Here is a 19,775-nt window from a genome sequence, read left to right as displayed (position 1 = left end):
TTTTTTATAGCTCATGAGCTGGTGACACAAATGCCCTCTTACCAATAGTAGGCCAAGTTCACAGTTTTACAGAAACACTGGCCCATGCAGACAAGGGGCCCAAGTAGTTTAAAGTGCACTGTGCAGTTTCTTTAAATATGGTTCAATGCAGGTGACACACCCAGTGGTGTCACTAGGGGGGGTGTGGGCCACACCTGGGTGACACCCGTCACAGCGCTGGATCGACAGAAGTGTCGTGGCTCTCATCTTTCTTCTTCCCCTGCGCACTGTAGTATCTCCATCGCTCCACACGATTCTGAGGGAGGAGGAATAAGAATTGTGTTGAGGCAGACTGCTTCGGAGTGCCATAGCCCAGTGCGCAGGGCCCGCATGTCCTCTGGAAACCGGCACTGCAATTGCCGGTGCCGGCTGCCTATCACAACAATTGCTCCTCAGACCGATAAAGCCTAGGCTCCTCCTCCATACTGACAGTTCATCCACAACAGGAGGAGAAGGAACATCCAATTGGGCAGAGCACGCTAATCTGAGGTCTGTGACTGAAGAGAGGAGATATAGGGGACACCAAATTTTACTGAACCAGGTGACACCAAACCTAGTGACACCGCTGGCCACACTTTTAGGCAGTTTCTGTACCCCCATGTAGCCTGGCCCAAATACTCCATTATTTGCATTATACATCCTGGATTAATCACAGGATATGGCAGACATTGGCCCTCGCCCTTGGCATCACAGGAGCAAATTTTGCTTCCTTTTTTGAAAAGCTGCGCAATGTGTGCACTCTGTCTGCCTTTCCCAGGAATGCGGTGCTCATCTGCTGCGGGGATGAGCAAAGAGTGTGTATGCGTGGCTTTTGAATTGAGAAGCGCAATTGCCGTTGCAATGCTAAGGGAGAGCACTGATGGCTGCTGTGTAGTGCAATTAATTCATAATGTAAACAATGGAGTGTTTTAAGGCATCAAATACCATGGTGAGAATATAAAAAAAAATCGGTTCTGAAAATATAAACCATTTTGTAATATTTATCACATAGTTAAATGGTGGTTTTGTGGCCAGGTGATGGAGTGAAGATGCACAGGGACCTAGGACTAAGACTTACTAATTCAGTATAGTGTGTCAGGAAAACTTGACAATTGCCCATACTTAAAAGAAGCAAGTCTGCTTTGACCTCCTGGTTGCTGAATCGGGTGGATTTAACTAGGTTCTTCACCTGTTGAGTGAGTAAAGCAGCTGCAAGATGCCCAGACAGGCGAGTCGGATGGATGTCCCATCTGATGAATCCAGCAGAGACTTGCCTATTATGCATCCATGCTCCCCAAGAAGGTTTCCGGACTCCTGGAAATTGTGAGTTTGTGTCGAATTTTCAGGAAGAAAACTAGGAGACCTGTTTTCCTCTTGGAACAGATACTCGCTCTTTCTGCTAGACCTCTTTAGTCAGACATTATACAAGGGAGGACAATTGTGTCCCCAACTTCAAGGTTCACAAATCTGTCCACTCTTATTGATTGGGCCACCCATTTCATCTTCAGGTTCAAAAGGCTGGATGTCTGTTTAGCCTGCATTTGCCAATAACGGACATCGCTTGTGACACTAATACTGTGATCACTAATAATACTGTACAGGTACACTACACATTTCACTGGCTGGGTAGGGGCTAACTGTGCCCAACTAGTGTAATCTGTGCTGCTTTTACTTATCTCGTTTTTTCCACCTAGCATTAGAGGGAGGTTAGCTCTACCATTCATGAGTTTCAAAAGCAAGTTATTTTGAGCCTACATAAAGTTGTTGACTGGATAGCTCCTTTTTTTCCCCCCATGTATTCTAAACTTAACCACCTGCCACCCATCATGAACCATTATAGCTGTACGTTGGTCCCTTTAAGCAGGATAGCAGGCACGCACCAGCTGCACGGCGGAGGTGCCGATGTGTGTGTCCGGCAGGCACGAAAGGCAGAACGGGGGGGGGGGGGGGGGTGGTGTGTGAACACAAATCCTAATCCCTGTTCTGTGAGGAAAGGCCAATCGGGGGTTCCTACAAACAAGGAACCATGATCTATCAACTCCTCCAGTCACTTTAATCCCCCTACAGTTAGAACACACACTAGGGAACACTGTTAACCCCTTGATTGCCGCCCCCCCCTAATGTTAACCACTTCCCTGCCAGTGATGTTTACACAGTAATCAGTAAATTTTTATAGCGCTGATTGCTGTATAAATGCCAATGGTCCCAAAAATGTGTCAAGTGTCCGATGTGTCCACCGTCATTACTAGTAAAAAAAAAAAAAATGCCATAAATCTTTTCCCTATTTTGTAGATGCTATATCTTTTGCACAAACCAATCAATATACACTTATTGCAATTTTTATTACCAACAATATGTACAAGAATACATAGCCTAAACTGAGAAAAAAAAAGTGTTTTTGTTTTTTTAAATGGGGATATTATAGTACAAATTATATACACAAATATTGTGTTTTATTTTGAAAAAAAAAGTCGCTCTTTTTATTTTTTGTTTTTGTTTTATAGCGCAAAAAATAACCGCAGAAATGATCAAACGCCACAAGAAGAAAGCTCCATTTGTGGGGAAAAAATATGTCAATTTTGTTTGGGTACAACATTGCACGACCACGCAATTGTCAGTTAAAGCGACGCAGTGCCGTCTGGCAAAAAAATGGCCTGGTCATTAAGCAGTCAAATCTTCTGGGGCTGAAGTGGTTAAATACATTTTTGGGGCTATGCAACATTTGATGTACGCAGCATACAGTACATCCTGAAAGTACTCACAGCAATTCACTTTTTTGTTCTGTTAGTCTTTTTCCAAAATGTATTAAATTCATTATTTTCCTCAAAATTCTACAAACAGTACGCCATAAAGACAACGTGAAAGAAGTTTGTTTGAAGTCTTTGCAAATGTTTTTAACCACCAGGGCACTTTCACCCCCTTCCTGCCCAAGCCATTTTTCAGCTTTCAGCACTGTCACACTTTGAATGACAATTGCGCGGTCATGCAACACTGTACCCAAATGAATAAAAAATTCCCCTCTACAAATAGAGCTTTCTTTTGGTGGTATTTGATCACCTCTGCGGTTTTTATTATCTTGCGCTATAAGCAAAAGAGTGACAAGTTTGAAAACGCAATATTTTTAACTTTTTGCTATAATATCCATTTTTTTTTTTAAACACATTTTTTCCTCAGTTTAGGCCGATTTATGTATTCTACATATTTTGGGTAAAGAAAATCACAATAAGCATGTATTGATTGGTTTGTGCAAAAGTTATAGCGTCTACAAAATAGGGAAAAGATTTATAGAATTGTTATTATTTGTTAGTAATGGCAGCGATCTGTGATTCTTATCATGACCGCAATATTGCAGCAGACATATCGAACACATTTGACACTATTTTGAGACCATTCACATTTAAACAGCGATCCGTGCTATAAAAATGCATTGATTACTGTATAAATGTGACTGGCAGGGAAGGGGTTAACACTAGGGGGCGATCAAGGGGTTAAATATGTTCCCTAGGGAGTGATTCTAACTGTAGGGGACTCACAAGGGTAAGAAACCTATCTGTGTTCCTCTGTACAAGGAACACACCATCTGTCTCCTCTCCTCGGTCAGGACGTGTTTACACACACAGATCCACGGTCCTGCTGTGTTCACAAGCAATAGCGGGTGCCCGATGGGCACGGCGCATCTGGTCCCTAGTGACGCGGCAGGAGAGCACGCCCCCTAGTGGGCCGGAAAGGCGAGGACGGCGGTAGGCAAGCGGTTAAAATATGAAAAAAAATTCCATGTACATAAGTATTCCCAGCCTTTGCCATGACACTCAAAATTGACCTCAGGTGCATCCTGTTTCCACCAATTCTTAGAGTGGGCTACCTGGCCAAACTGAGCAATCTGGCAGGAAGGGCCTTTGTCAAGGAGGTGACCGCTCCAGCATTTCTCTATAGAGAAAGGAGAATTTTCCAGAAGACAGACTATCTCTGCAACACTCCACCAATCAGGCCTGTATGGTAGAGTAGCCAGATGGAAGCCACTCTTCAGTAAAAGTCACCTGAAGGACTCTGACAATGATAAACAAAATTTGCTGGTCTGATGAAACAAAGATTAAACTCTTTGGCCTGAATGGCAAGTAATCTGCAGGCAACCAGATTACTCACATCACCTGGACAATACTGTCCCTACTGTGTAGCATGTTGGTGGCAGCATCATGCTGTGGGGATGTTCAGCGGCAGCAACTGAGACACTAGTCAGGATCGGTGGAAAGATGACTGCAGCAATGTACAGAGACATCAATGATTAAAACCCGCTTCAGAGGGCTCTGGACCTCAGACTGGGGCAAAGGTTAATCTTCCAACAGGACAATGACCCTAAGCTACAAGAGTGGCTACGGTACAACTCTGTGAATGTCCTGGAGTGGCCCGGCCAGCACCCAAACTTGAACTCGATTAAACATCTCTGGAGAGATATCAAAATGGCTGTGCACCGACAAGCCCTATCCAACCTGATGGATCTTGAGAGGTCCTGCTAAAAAGAATGGTAGAAACTGCCCAAAAATAGGTGTGCCATGCTTGTAACATCATACTCAAAAAGACTTGCACCTGTAATTTGTGCTGAAGGTGCTTCAATAAAGTATTGAGCAAAGGCTGTCAATACTTTTTTTTTTTTTTTCATTTTAATAAATTTGCAAAGATTTCAAACAACCTTCTTTCACGTTGTCATTATGGGATATTGTTTTGTAGAATTTTAGGGGAAAATAATAAATTTAATCCATTTTGGAAAGAATGTAACAACAAAATGTGCAAAAAGTGAAGCGCTGTGAATACTCTCTGGATGTCTACAACCTTGAAGGTGCAAAATATTTTTGCCTAATCATATAGTACAGGGTGTAGCCTGTATATTCATAGACCCAGGGTTATAAGCTGCTGATGTCAGATGATTGGACACTTGAAAATCATATTCCCCTAAACCTACCCACTCCATGTGACCGTTTTTTTTGCTATAGTCCTTTAAGTGATGGACCTCTTTTTTTTCCTTTTATAAAGTTTCAATGCTTAAATAGTTTTCTACTTTGAATTCTTCAATCAAACCTATTCACTTCCTTAAAGCGGTCCTTCAGTAATTTTTTCAACTTTCCATCTATTAAATATTCTGCCCTTTTTTTAACTTTGATAGTAAAACACTGTGGGTTATGTTCCCTGTTTACAGGAGAGAACTGGGCAGAAACATGTTAGATAATTAAATACATGTTACTTTAACAGAGTTGAACAGCCCCGCCCAGGGGGTGGTCCCTCCAGACATAACCCTCCTCCCTGCAGTATGCAGCCTCAGTTTTGTTCTGCCTAGCAAAGGAGAAGGATGTATCCCCTTTGGGCCCAGCGCTCTGAAGAAAAATGTAATTTTATTTTTTCTTGAAAGAATCTTCTATCAATTGTCTGCTGAGAGACAGGCTGGATATATAGATCCTTGTAGTCTACTCAGTCCAGCCAGCGAGCGTGAGCGCACCTTCGCAAAAGAGGCTGGGTCTGCCACGACATACCCCATGACTCCTGGGGTGGCTGGTGAGCTTTGCTCCGAGGTCCACACATGACTGGGCTGTGGTGTTGTCTCATTCACAGTGGACCGGGCCGACAGCTACCTGCATTGCGGTTGTAGGCCTGTCAGGAATGCATCAGTGAGTCCTCGCTTGGACAGGTAAATACAGTCCCTACCACTTCGGTGGGTTGGTACAGCTGGGCATTCCTGGGGTTGGGGGGTTCTCCTATCCTCCCTTCCCTGCTCCTTTTCCCTTTGCTGCATTACATTACTGCTGTCGGGAGGGGGGGCACCTTACTGAGGGGACTGTGGTATGTCTGGCCTGTGTTTCTTTTTTACTGCTGAGGTCTTTTTCAAAGAGGAGTTTGGACACTGTTTAGCCTTTTTGGGCTTTCACTGTTCATTTTTGCAGCGCTGTCGCCATTTTTTGGGTGATTTTCAGTTACTATTGAAAATCCCGTTGGCGGCCATTTTGTTGTAGCTGCGCTATGGCGCAGGTTACTATTGCGGTCTGCCATCTTGTGCTGGTCCCTACGGCGCGCAGCACAGGTCTCCACAGTTTACCTCACGGTTTTTCCTCCTCTCACACACGCTGTGTACTGAGGGCGGGCAGCGGTGCTGTGCTGTCTTCTCCTGTGATGGTGAGTCCCCTGGGACCCTCCGTTTAGCGCAAGAGGATGGGTTTTCAGTCTAGCCTGAATAGGGCCCTGGGAGCTTTTGAAATGGAGTCAGTCTCTTCCCCAATCATGCCTGAGGTGGCAGCTGGTGCTCCTGCACCTAGGATTCCCACAGACACTTTGTCAGTAGTCCTGGAATCCTTTATTGCCAGAGTGGGAGCGGAGTGCGGATGTGAGGGGGGTACAAAGCGCCCCCACCCCCGCTATCCCCTGGGGAATGATCTGTATCAGACCGGGTCTGGCTGCGGCTCAGGTCCCCCGGTTCTGTTTTATATAGAGATGTGGATGGTGGTGTAGTGGTTCACTCCCTCACCTGGCAGCAAGAGTCACGGGTTTAAATCTGCACTCCAACACAAACTGCCTGGAGATTGCATGCTCTCTCCCTATGTCTGCGTGGGTTTCCTCCCACACTCCTATGACGTGTGTAGAGAGCACTTGGCAGTGCGCTGTATGGAACTCACTTATGATGTCTGTGCAGCGGAGGTTTCCTCTAAGAGCTCTGTCTTTTTTGTGCAAATCAGACCGCTCTGTGAAAGCTTTTCCTTATTTTTTCTTTGACTAGTTCATTTATAAGGAATGGGAAATGCCGCAGAAGTCTTTTTAGTTCCTCAGCGCCTAGGGTTTTCCCCCTTTTGAGGAGAGTTTAAAAAAAAAAATTCTCCTTAGGTGGTTGCTCTCCCTATAGAAGGGACTCCTACCTTCAGGGACCTTACTTTTTAGGAGGTCCGAGGCGCTGACCCGCTCCATGTTTACCATGCTGGGGTATGCATTGCGACCTGTTGTGGCCGCAACCTTGGTGTCTGACACTCTCTGAATGGGCAAGGTTTTGCACAGACTGTGGAGGAGTACCAGCTCCCTAAATTATTAGACTGGCCGACCAGTTGGTCCAGGGCCTTCTATATGTCTGTGATGCCACACGGGGCATCCTTGATGTCCAGAGCCTCTGTTTCGGCGATGGTTTTGCGCCGCCTGATTTGGCTGAATTGCTTGGTCTGCTGACCTAGCATCTTAAGATGCCCTGGCTGATTTACCCTTCATGGGTGGGAGGTTTTTTTGGTACCTCGTTGGATGACATTATCAAGGATGTCACTGGGGGTGAGAGCACTCTCCTCTTTTTCCACCAGGGGAAAGGAGCCATGCCGTGGGCTGGGTCCTTCAGTCCCCGCTCAGAAGCGGTATTTTTGCGTCAGTCAGGGACCACAGGTTGACCCTCCCATGCCAACTCAAGGCCTGAAATGTCCCTGGGTGTGTACGCCAAATATGCCGACACTCTATACTGCCAGTGTATGTAGCCTCCCCCTGCCCGTATCTTGGGTGGGGGCACGGCTTTGTAGGTTCACAGCTCGGTGAACCTCCCTGCTCGCCAACCAGTGGGTCGGTCTCTTTGGAGGTAGGGTTCCTTCCTATCCACTGAACAGATTTTTTCCCTCGAGTCTTGCGGCTCGTTGGTCTGCCCTGAGGCAGTGTGGGGCTTGCTAAGCTGCGGGGTAATTTTTACCTGTCCTGCAGGACTAGAGGTTTGAGGGATTCTATCCCAATCTGTTCTCGTTCCCAAAGATGGACGGGGTCCATCCGATTTTGGGCTTCAAGGGCCTAAAATGCCTTTATGAATGATGGGTAGTTCCACACAGAATCCAATCGTTCGGTGGTAGCTGCGCTCCAACCGGGGGACTTTCTGGCATCCTTGGACATCAAGGACGCATACATGCATGTCCCATTTTGCGCAAGTCACAAAGATTCTGTGCTTCGCGATTGGGGAGGTCCACTGTCAGTTTGTGGCCCTTCCTTTTGATCTAGCGTCAGCACCAAGAGTTTTCACCAGGGTGCTCGCACGTATCCTATCTTTGCCGGGACAGCGAGGCTTTGCCATCATGGGCTGCTTAGACGCCTTTTTTCTGAGAGCAGCTTCTGGCTCAGAATTAGTGGAGATTGTGTCAAGTCACTGCCCCTACCTATGACTGGTCTATACAATAAGGAGCTGTAATGGGCGTATGTACATACAAAAACATAGAATATCCAGGCTCAAACTTACCGACCAATCAGCAACCAACCAAATTCACCTGTCTGTGTGCGTTAAAAACTGAGGTTTAGTTGCACGCATTTGCAAATGCCCCGTCAAGGCGCTCTGTATACTGCAGTCCTAACTATAACATTGCATTTTAAGTCTCCTCAGTAGGAGCACATGACTGCTGATGGATAAGCAGGACCAGCCCTAGCTGACCGCGAAGGTCTGGCCGACATCAGGCTCCAGGTGGCAAGCAGGAACCCTTGGGCACTTGCAGGGGCCAACCGTGAAGGTCCCAGGCTGAGAATCGGCTCCAGGCGGCAAGCAGGACCAACCCTAGCTAACCGCGAAGGTCTGGCCGAGATCGGGCCCCAGGCGGCAAGCAGGACCCACCCTAGCTGACCGCAAAGGTCTGGCCGAGATCGGGCTCCAGGCGGCAAGCAAGAACCCTCGGGCACCTGCAGGGGCCAACCACGAAGGTCCCAGGCCGAGAAAGGGCTCCAGGCGGCAAGCAGGACCCACCGCGGGGCCAACCCTAGCTGACCGAAGGTCTGGCCAAGATCAGGCTCCAGGCGGCAAGCAGGAACCCTCGGGCACTTCTAGGGGCCAACCGCGAAGGTCTCAGGCCGAGAATCAGCTCCAGGCGGGAAAGCAGGACCCACCGCTGGGCCAACCCTGGCTGACCGCGAAGGTCTGGCCGAGATTGGGCTCCAAGCGGCAAGCAGGAACCCTCCCGGACTTCTAGGGGCCAACCGCAAAGGTCCCAGGCTGAGAATCGGCTCCAGGCGGCAAGCAGGACCCTTCCCGCACTAGACCGGGCTTGATGAGATCGGGCTCCAGGCGGCAACCAAGAACCTTCCCGCACCTTGATCCAAGCTGGCCTGTGGGACTTCGATTTCCCGTACCTTTGTATAGCTGAAGCCAAGCTGGCCGGCCTACCTTTGGAGACCATAAGCCAAGCTGGTCGGCGGAACTTAGTCGATTTTGCGGCCGTTTTTTTTTAACCTGAAGCCAAGCTGGCCGGTTGTTTTTTTGAGAGGAAAATCGTGGAAGCCGCGGATTTGCCTCCCAAGTCCGGGAGGAAGTTTCATGGGCCCGGACTTGATTTGTTCTAACACCGTTAAAGTCTATGGGACATGAACGTGAAAAATCAAAAGTGCTAATTTTAAAGGTTAATATGCAAGTTATTGTCATAAAAAGTGTTTGGGGACCTGGGTCCTGCAGCAAAAAAAGTTTCAAAAACAGCCGTTTTTCCGGGAGCAGTGATTTTAATAATGCTTAAAGTGAAACAATATAAGGGAAATATTCCTTTAAATTTCATACCTGGGTGTGTGTATAGTATGGCTGTAAAGTAGCGCATGTTTCCCGTGATTAGAACTGTCCCTGCACAAAATGTAGTTTCTAAAGGAAAAAAGTAATTTAAAATTACTCGCGGCTATTCATGAATTGTTGGGTCCCTTCAGGTCTGGTATGGGTTTTAAAGGGGAACCCTGCACCAAAATGTAAAAAAATTGCATGGGGTCCCCCCAAAAATCCATACCAGACCCTTATCCGAGCATGCAACCTCGCAGGCCACAGGAAAAGAGGAGGGACGCGAGCACCCCCCCCCCTCCTGAACCGTACCAGGCCATATGCCCTCAACATGTGGAGGATGTTCCCGTGTCGATAGGGACAAGGGCCTCATCCCCACAACCCTTGCCCGGTGGTTGTGGGGGATCTGTGGGCGGGGGGCTTATCAGAATCTGGAAGCCCCCTTTAACAAAGGGGACTCCCAGATTCCCCCCCTCCATGTGAAAAACACAAAGAAAGTGTAAAAAATCACAGACACAGCTGGGATAAGTCCTTTATTAAAAATAAAACATTCCAGCGATGTAATCTAGTCTGTCCCGCGATGCTGCAGTCTCCACTCCACTTCAAACCCCTATGACGTAAGAGGGGGCGGGGTCATCCATCACATCATAGGGTAAGCCCTGGCTTTCCCCAGCAAGCAGGGGGAATACTCAATGATGTCGGCGGGTGACCCCACCCCATGACGTCACGGGGGGGGGGGGTCATCCGCTTGCCGGGGCGTGTGTGTGTGTGTATATATATATATATATATATATGTGTATGTATGTATGTATGTATGTATATATATATATATATATATATATATATATATATATATATATATATATATATATATATATATATATATATATATATATATATATATATATAATTTATTGTGTGTGTATATATTAATATATATATATATATTGTGTGTGTGTGTGTAAGTATATATATATATATATATAATTTGTTTACATCCTTCCAGCGATTGTTGAGATGCTGCCGTTCTGTACAGTTGAAGGCATTACTTTATGATCATTGTGAACCAAGGGGTGGAGTCATGGAGACATTTAATATTATTGACCAATAAATAAGAATGCATTCTAAACCAGGTTACCTAAAAGGATGTCATACTATAGGAATGTCATTACGAACTGACTAAATGACAGCTCCTTCAGGAATGTGTGCCATCTTCCTTACAAAGTAATACTACTTTTCTAGATGTTACAATTGGTCACTATTGTCGATTAATCATTTATATATTACTGCCAAAACTTAGATTAGTTAGACCCAAAAGAAGTGTGATAAGCATGTGTCTGTCCTGATCTTCAACCAGGGGTGGAGACTCCTTGGAAGAGCATCTACTGTATATTTTAACTGCAGCTAAGGCCCCTTTCCTGCGGGGGCAGCATCGGCTGTACATTTTTCCGCCGCTAGCGGGGGTGGTTTTACACCTCCCCCCGCTAGTGGCCTGAGAAAGGATTAAAAACCACTGCAAAGCACCTCTGCAGAGGCGCATTGCCGGTGGTAGAGCCATGGTGTTCTATTGATTTCAATGGGCAGGAGCGGTATACACACCACTCCTTCACCGCTCCAAAGATGCGGCTAGCAGGACTTTTTTTTTTTTACCATCCTGGTAGCGCACCGCTCCAGCAGCGGCTGTTTAGAGTCGGTTTGCAGGCGCTATTTTTAGTGCAATAGCACCTGCAAAATGACCCAGTGTGAAAGGGGTCTAAGTTTCTTTATATGTTGCTTCTGTTGTTACCCATTTAAATGTTCTATAATCTGCAAATATTTGTGTGATCTGTTCTTTGCACATCTTAAAAATAGACCCCAAAACATAAACTATCACGTTGCCATATAAAACACAGGGGTTATAACCCGCCTTTACGCTATCCAAAATTAAAAGTTTTACTTGAATGAAAGGCACCTTGGGTAATAACAAAGCAGAACCCAAAATCCATATATGCAAAGGGAAAGCAATCATGAGCGACCTCTTCCTGAAAGTCACTTCATCTATCCTATACTCTACAGGTGCATAAATAACAAAATTGCATAACAATATAAAAACTAAAAATTTTATATTTAATTTAAAAAAAAAATAACTAATAAAATGCCATATACACTACTTCTGTGCAAACGTTTTAGGCAAGTGTGAAAAAAAAAATATGCTGTAAATGAAAAATTCTTTCAGAAATAAAAGTGTTAATAGTTTATTTTTCACCAATTAACAAAATGGAAATTAAATCATGCACCCACCAGAAGGAAACATCATGCCCAGGTACTCCCAAGTGGGAGAAGGGGTGCAAGACCAAATATGTGCAGATTCAGAATCCATCCTAACTCCAGTGCACAGATTGTGATCACAACATTGCATTCCAAGTCTGATGCAGACTCCACTGATAGGAGCAAATTGTCCAGATACTCTGTGGATCCTGATTATAGGTTATCAGAAGAACCAGTATTGCACCTCCGTGAACACCCAAGGGGCCAACGCCAGACCAAATAGAAAAGCCATGATTGGGCAAATGGAGCTCTCCCACTGCAAACTAGAGGTTAATGGTTTGGAAGATGGGGGTAGGCGTCAATGTCTATCGAGGTCTCCTTGGTGTGGAGTTGCAACCATTGACAATGATTCAATCCGAAATGTGTGTACCCTCACAAAAGCATGCAGGACCTTCAGATCAAGGATGGGATGAACTTCTATTAAATTTTTTTTAAAACTGTAAACAGATTGGATAGGCATTGGAACTCTATTTTGTAGTCCGAATATTTTCAGAATCCATTTGTTAGAAATGAGAGATAACCTAGTGATAGAGAGATTGTGTCCCCCCACCTTGCGATGTTGTGGGAGGGGCAAAACTTCATGCAGAGGCAGGATTCTTGATGGACTTGTTCAAGTGCGGGGGCTTGGCCGATTTGTCCACAAAAAAAAAAAAGTCTGCACAGAGAAAGATGTGTCAGTCTTGTGACACAATTCTTTACTCCTAGAATAAGACAGATATGCTCAAAGGGCATCAGTTAAAGCTTTTTTTTTTTTCACGTCTGATCCACTGACCAGCACTTAAACCAGAGCAAATGCTTCAACAAAACAGCCAAAACTGATCAGGCTGTCTGGAATCCAAGGCTGAATTACACATGTATTTTGGACCCTGAGCCAATTAACCTGCCTGAACCCACTCAGTCAATATCGCAAACACCAAAACAGAACCTAGAACTGGGCAGATTAGGGCAACTGTAACTACATACTTGAAACGAGCGTTGTTGCTTACCGCCTTGCTATCCTAAAGGCCTCTGAAAGATGGTGTATTTAAAAACCTGTCTGACGGTTAATATGTTGAATTTTAAAAGCAGCGGTGGGCCTGCTGATCTCACAGGTTTGCTAATATGACAGAACACCGTTGCTTTGACAAATTAACATCAAAACAGTCTTACGGATTTAAAAATACTGCATTTCACAATATTTTGAACAGTAAAGTGCAAGACTCCGGTGGGTGTAACAAGATGTCCGCTTGCCGTCTTTTCACTGTATCCTTACTGTGGACGAGTGCAGGGTGTAGCAAGATGGCAGCATCGGAACATCACTTTCGTTACAAAATCTGACGGGTTGCCTAATTTGACAAAACACTGGCAGCCTGTAGTAGGAAGGGCTTCTAAGGCCATCCCACAGATCTGCACAAAATATGTACAGCACCGTGATATTGTTGATGCTATTGTACAAGGTAATATCAGAGTTTGTTTAAAGGGTCACTAAAGGAAAAAAATTTTTTAGCTGAAATGACTGTTTACAGGACATAGAGACATAATAGTTAACTGATTCCTTTTAAAAATGATTAAAAATAGATAAAAAAACAATCATATAATGTGCCTGCAGTGTAGTTTCGTTTTTGCTGTTGTTTGCTGGTTCTCTGATGTACAGAGAGCCACTAGAGGGCAGTCAGCCAATAGAGAGCAGTGATACTTTGTCTAAAACTCCTCAGCACCAATCCAGTTTCGTTTTACACACAGCTCCTTGATTAGTGACCACCGTGAGAAATCTCCCAGTACTGTGGTTATCAGGAAACAGGCAACCAGGAAGTGTCCAGAACAGAGAGGATTTACAGCAACATGAAAGCAAAAACGAACAATGAGGACATGAAACCAGGACTGCAGTAAGGTAAAGGAAGCCATTTAGCTAAAAAAAAAAATTCCTTTAGTGACCCTTTAAGCACTTGGTTCACACACAGATTGATATGTTTTGTGGCTATTGGGGGTAATATATTTGAATAAAAGTTTTGGGCCCAGTATTTAGCTTTAAAATAATTTGTGAACGATTGCTGCTTTTATTTATTTTTTGGAAGAAAGCTTCCAAAGTGCTCACGCCAGATTTAAAAACTTTTCCTCAAAACCGTTAATATCTGTATATAGCTGTTTGCATCAATGGCGTTCTTAACAAATAATTCCATGCTATTATAAAGACTAACCAATTTCCAGGTAGGGTAAAGTGTAAACTGATGACTTGTATAGACAATTCATTCAAAATAAAGCTGTATGATACAAAACATTGCTTAAGAAGAGCTTTTTAAAGACAGCAGCAGTAGGACATTGTGCTTTATATGTCTGAAGGTTCTAGCTGGAACCGTGATTCTGCAGATATTCCATATTGCTCCAATGGGTCCTACAAGGATAAACAAAGCAAAGTAAATAACAAAAATTATTCAAACTAAACTCTTCAGATTTTTATCACTTCATTTACCTTCCCAGTCATCTTCAGGATTTCACTGCGATAAAAGAGAAGACTTATTCTCATGAACTCATAGCTGAAATACAAATGTATTTATATATTTATAATGTGTTATATATACACACACGTAAACATACACTATCTTACCAAAAGTATTGGGACACCTGCCTTTCCACGAACATGAACTTTAATGGCATCTCAGTCTTAGTCCATAGGTTTTAATACTGAGTTGGCCCACCCTTTGCAGCTATAAAAGCTTCAACTCTTATGGGAAGGCTGTCTACAAGGTTTAGGAGTGTGTCTATGGGAATGTCTGACCATTCTTCCAGAAACGCATTTGTGAGGACAGGCACTGCTGTTTGGACGAGAAGGCTTGGCTTTCAGTCTCCGCTCTAATTCATCCCAAAGGTGTTCTATCGAGTTGAGGTCAGGCCAGTCAAGTTCCTCCACCCCAAACTCACTCATCCATGCCTTTTATGGACCTTGCTTTGTGCACTGGTCCAAATCATTTGGTGGAGCGGGGATTATGGTGTGGGGTTGGGCTTGGCCCCTTAGTTCCAGTGACAGGAACTCTTAAGGCATCAGCATACCAAGATTTCATGCTTCCAGCTTTGTGGAACAGTTTGGGGATGGCCCCTTCCTGTTTCAACATGACTGCGCTGTTATAGCTGTAAAGCAGGGATATGCAATTAGCGGACCTCCAGATGTTGCAAAACTACAATTCCCATCATGCCTCTGCCTCTGGGTGTCATGCTTGTGGCTGTTAGAGCCTTGCTATGCCTCATGGGAATTGTAGTTCTGCAACAGCTGGAGGTCCGCTAATTGCATATCCCTGCTGTAAAGGATGGGCCAACTCAATATTGAACCCTACGGACTAAGACTGGGATGCCTTTAAAGTTCATGTGCTTGTAAAGGCAGGCGTACCAATACTTTTTGGTAATATAGTGTATACACACACACCTTCTTCAGTTTCTTTATTTTTCTCTAGAATTTTCCTAAAATGGTAGTTCATATGAAAACACACACCAAATTGTGAACGTTGCTGAAAAAGAAAATGACACCCAAACTAAATTTCTAATAACACCACCTACTAACGAAATGCCAGGTATAAATGAAGGACTTATTCAAACCATCACAGAGTTCAAAATGAGGGACATTTTTTAAGACTAGAACAAAAAGTATCTGGAGCAGCAGTGTATGGCAACCAATCAGCTTCTAGCTTTAATTTTCAAAGTTTAAGGCCTTGTTCACACGGGTGCCGAGTCCCGTACTCCATGAACAGGTCATTTATTCTGCCTCTAGCTGGCAGCCCATTCAAATAAATTCAGGCGCAGTGACTGTAACGACACCACTGCTTGCCTAATGTAACAGGCGTTTGGTGAGTGGACCTAAATGCAAAGAGTGTGTTATAACCTAGTCATCTTTTTTCCCTCTGTCCTCTGTGTCCAATTGGGGAGATTTCCCGTCACTTCTTATCTCATAACCAAAAAAAGAAGTGAGGGAAAGCCAGTTTGTCACCATTGGGCGATTTCCCCTCCTATTCGTGTTCTGATGTCAACCCAAAATGTTCTTTTAGTTCACTTTCAATGATAATGGTAAACAGGACAAATAGAGGGGGTGAATCTCCTGAACGGTGGCACAGACTGCAATAAAAACTGACAGCTGTTCTAATCCCTCTCCACTCGATCTAAAACAAAAAAAAAGCCTTTAGTAACACTTTCTAAGTACATTTCTATTTTCAATGTGGTGTGTTAACAAACAAGGCAATACAAGATGTGTTTTACATGCATATTTCCTTTCCTGCAAGTCATGGGGATATACAGTGCACCCGGAAAGTATTCACAGTGCTTCACTATTTCCACATTTTGTTATGTTACAGTCTCATTCCAAAATGGATTAAATTCATTATTTCCCTCAAAATTCTACAAACCAAACCTCATAATGACAACGTGAAAGAAGTTTGTTTGAAATCTTTGAAAAATTATTTAAAATATAAAACGATCATCTTTGAGATGATTCTACAACTTAATTGGACGTTTTTTTTGAAAAGGCACACACCTGCCTATACAAGGTTCCACAGTTAACAGTGCATGTCAGAGCACAAACCAAGCCGGGAACTGCAAGGAATGGTCTGCAGACCTCCAAGACATTATTGTATTGAGGCATAGATCTGGGGAAGGGTACAGAAAAATGTCTGCAGCATTAAAGGGCCCAATGAGCACAGGGGCCTCCATCATCTGAAAATGGAAGAAGTTTGGAAGCACCAGGACTCTTCGTAGGTTGGGCCGCTTGGCCAAACTGAGCAATCGGGGGGAAAACGGCCTTGGTCAGGGAGGTGACCAAGGGGTTGATGGTCACTTTGACAATTCAACCTTATTTGGGAATCGAGCACCAGGACGCCGAAAACACCGGCTATTTCGTTCTAGGGTCGATTACCCTTTATTTTAATCGCCTGCTATACACGCCGGGTGCCAGGACTATCAGGCACTCGGCAATGTGTGTAACTTTTTTACATTTGTGTATCAAATAAATATTTTAAACAGCATTTCGCAATGAGGATTTGTTCAAGTTTTTATCATCCCAATCCATCCCTATGAGGTATATCTCAACTATGCCATCCTAAAGGATCCGATATAGGGGTATCCCCACATGCTTACAAGACCATACTAGCGATAGGTGGTCAACACCCAGGGGTGAGTGTACATCTATGTGGGGCACCCAGTCTGAGCACTATTCCATAGGAGACATCTATTGAGCACGAGCACCTAATGGGATGGTTTATGATCCATTTCCAATGATTTATACATCTGTTTGATGATATTGTGTTGTCCAGTACTTATATCAGACCAATATCTAGCACAATTTTCTCTTTCACTTTGACAGAGTGCCAGCGTTTCTCTGTGGAGAGAGGAGAACCTTCCAGAAGAATAGTTCCTCCAAATAAAGCCACGTGGATGGTGGCGTAACACGTAGAGGTGGAGCCTGGCGGTGGGATTATCCGCTCATTACATGAGACTTGCTGGATGGTATCCTATGCTTTGTTTTTAATTAATAAATGTGAGTGCATTGTATGAAGTTGGGTTGGTGAGGTTGGTTCAGACTTACACATAGGTACTGCACTATTGGAAGCACTTTTGTCTGAAGAAACCAGATTATCAGCATATAAACCCATTTGACCCCAAAGGGTCTATGTTGGAGGTGAGCCTGCATTGCACTCAGTGAAGTGGGCACAAGTCACGGAGTGGAGTCACATTGTGTATTCGAGAAAGAGTCGTTAACCATTAGATTCTCTTCGATTATTGTGAACTTTTTTCATATCCATCTATCTATCTACTGCAAGATGAAATGTAATCTGGCCAGTTGTTCGTATCTGGGAGAATATTGAAAACTAGATTTTTATGCAAGATGGTACTCCTCCACATTTTGCCATTATTGTTCGTGAATGGCTAAATGAACATTTTCCTGGAAGTTGGTCCACTTGAGTGGCTGGCCAGAAGCCCCGATTTAACCACTTAAGCACCGCCTCCTGCACATATACGTCGGCAGAATGGCACGGCTGGGCGCAAGCATGTACCTGTACGTCCTCTAAGTTCCCAGACGCGGGACACGATCGCCGCTGGAGTCCCACGATCGGTCCCCGGAGCTGAAGAACGAGGAGAGCTGTGTGTAAACACAGCTTCCCCATTCTTCACTGTGGCGCTGTCATTGATCGTCTGTTCCCTGATATAGGGAAACACGATCAATGAAGTCACACGTCCAGCCCCGCCACCCTACAGTTAGAAACACATATAAGGTCTCACTTAACCCCTTCAGCGCCCCTAGTGGTTAACTCCCAAACTGCAATTGTCATTTTCACAGTAAACAATGCATTTTTTGCTGTGAAAATGACAATTGTCCCAAAAATGTGTCAAAATTGTCCGATGTGTCTGCCATAATGTCGCGGTCACGAAAAAAATCACCGCCATTGGTAGTAAAAAAAAAAAAAAAATATTAATAAAAATGCAATAAAACTATCCCCTATTTTGTAAACACTATAAATTTTGCGCAAACCAATCGATAAACGCTTATTGCGATTTTTTTATACCAAAAATAGGTAGAAGAATACGTATCAGCCTAAACTGAGGAAAAAAAAACGTTTTTTATATATTTTTGGGGGATATTTATTATAGCAAAAAAAAAAATATTGAATTTGTTTCAAAATTGTCGCTCTATCTTTGTTTATAGCGCAAAAAATAAAAACCGCAGATGTGATCAAATACCACCAAAAGAAAGCTCTATTTGTGGGAAAAAAAGGACGCCAATTTTGTTTGGGAGCCACGTCGCACGACCGCGCAATTGTCAGTTAAATCGACGCAGTGCCAAATCGCAAAAACTGGCCGGGTCATTTACCTGCATTTTGGTCCGGGTCTTAAGTGGTTAACACCCCCCGTGACTTTTTTTCTTTGGGGTTGGTTGAAGTTTACCCTACGAAACCAAAGACTTTACAAGAATTCGAAGGGCGACTACGAGAAGTTATTTCTGCCATCCCACAAGAGTTCCTGCGAAGCAGCTTCAGAAGCTAAAGGCGAATGCTGGTGCACATATTGAATTTTAAATAAAACTCCATGTTATGTCTGTTCTTCTCACATAATTTTTTGTAAAGATAATTAATAAAAAAGTAATAAGAATTTTAAAATAAGGAGTTACTTTTCAGTATATATATATATATATATATATATATATATATATATATAAATTATTTATTTATTTTCTAATATTTTGCACAGTGGCATTTTCACTTATATTGTAGATTTCTTGTATATTTTTTCATCACCCTGCACATTTCTTTGCTATGTTGCACAGCGGCAATTGCACCTTTATGAAGTTCGATTGTATATAATATTAATTTATGTTTATATATTTAGCAGCGCTACCACATAGATATTTATATCCGGTTTTTTTTTTCTCCAGAAGAATGACCTCTCTGTAGCACTCCACCAATGAGACCTGTATGGTAGTCTGGCCAGACAGCAGCCATTCCTCAGTAAAAAGGCACATGACAGCCCGCCTGGAGTTTGCCAAAACTGATTAAACAAAGATTGAACTCTTTGGCCTGAATGGCAAGCATCATGTTTGGAGGAAAACAGGCACCGCTCATCACCTGGCCAATACCATCCCTACAGTGAAGCATGGTGGTGGCAGCATCATGCTGTGGGAATGTCTTTCAGCGACAGGAACTGGGAGAGTAGTCAGGATCACAGGAAAGATAAATGCAGCAATGTACAGAGACCTCTGATGAAAACCTGCTCCAGAGCACTCTGGATCTCAGACTGGGGCGAAGGTTCATCTACCAACAGGACAAAGACCCTAAGCACACAGCCAAGATAACAAAGGACTGGCTATGGGACAACTCTGAGTGGCCCAGCTAGAGCCCAGACTTAAAACCATTTGGACATTTTTGGAGAGATCTAAAAATGGCTGTGCAACGATGCTCCCCATCCAACCTGTTGGAGCTTGAGAGGT

At 43.9% G+C, this 19,775-nt stretch overlaps 1 protein-coding gene across 1 annotated transcript in view; it reads right to left on the bottom strand.

Moving 5' to 3' along the window:
* Positions 1–13,836: 13,836 nt before the first annotated feature.
* Positions 13,837–19,775, bottom strand: part of PLEKHJ1 (pleckstrin homology domain containing J1) — a 51,250-nt gene continuing 45,311 nt past the window's right edge. Inside the window, exons 5-6 of the mRNA XM_040323268.1 lie at positions 14,286–14,349; positions 13,837–14,207 (exon numbers count right to left, since the gene is read on the bottom strand). Of these exons, the coding sequence (XP_040179202.1) occupies positions 14,142–14,207; positions 14,286–14,349 (130 nt within the window). The 3' untranslated portion in view covers positions 13,837–14,141. The remainder of the gene's footprint in view (positions 14,208–14,285; positions 14,350–19,775) is intronic.

The sequence above is a fragment of the Rana temporaria genome, chromosome 1, assembly GCF_905171775.1.
Source record: "Rana temporaria chromosome 1, aRanTem1.1, whole genome shotgun sequence".
NCBI classification, from domain to species: domain Eukaryota; kingdom Metazoa; phylum Chordata; class Amphibia; order Anura; family Ranidae; genus Rana; species Rana temporaria.
The sequence above is the reverse complement of the archived record's forward strand: the minus strand, read 5'-3'. Positions and strand labels throughout refer to the sequence as shown.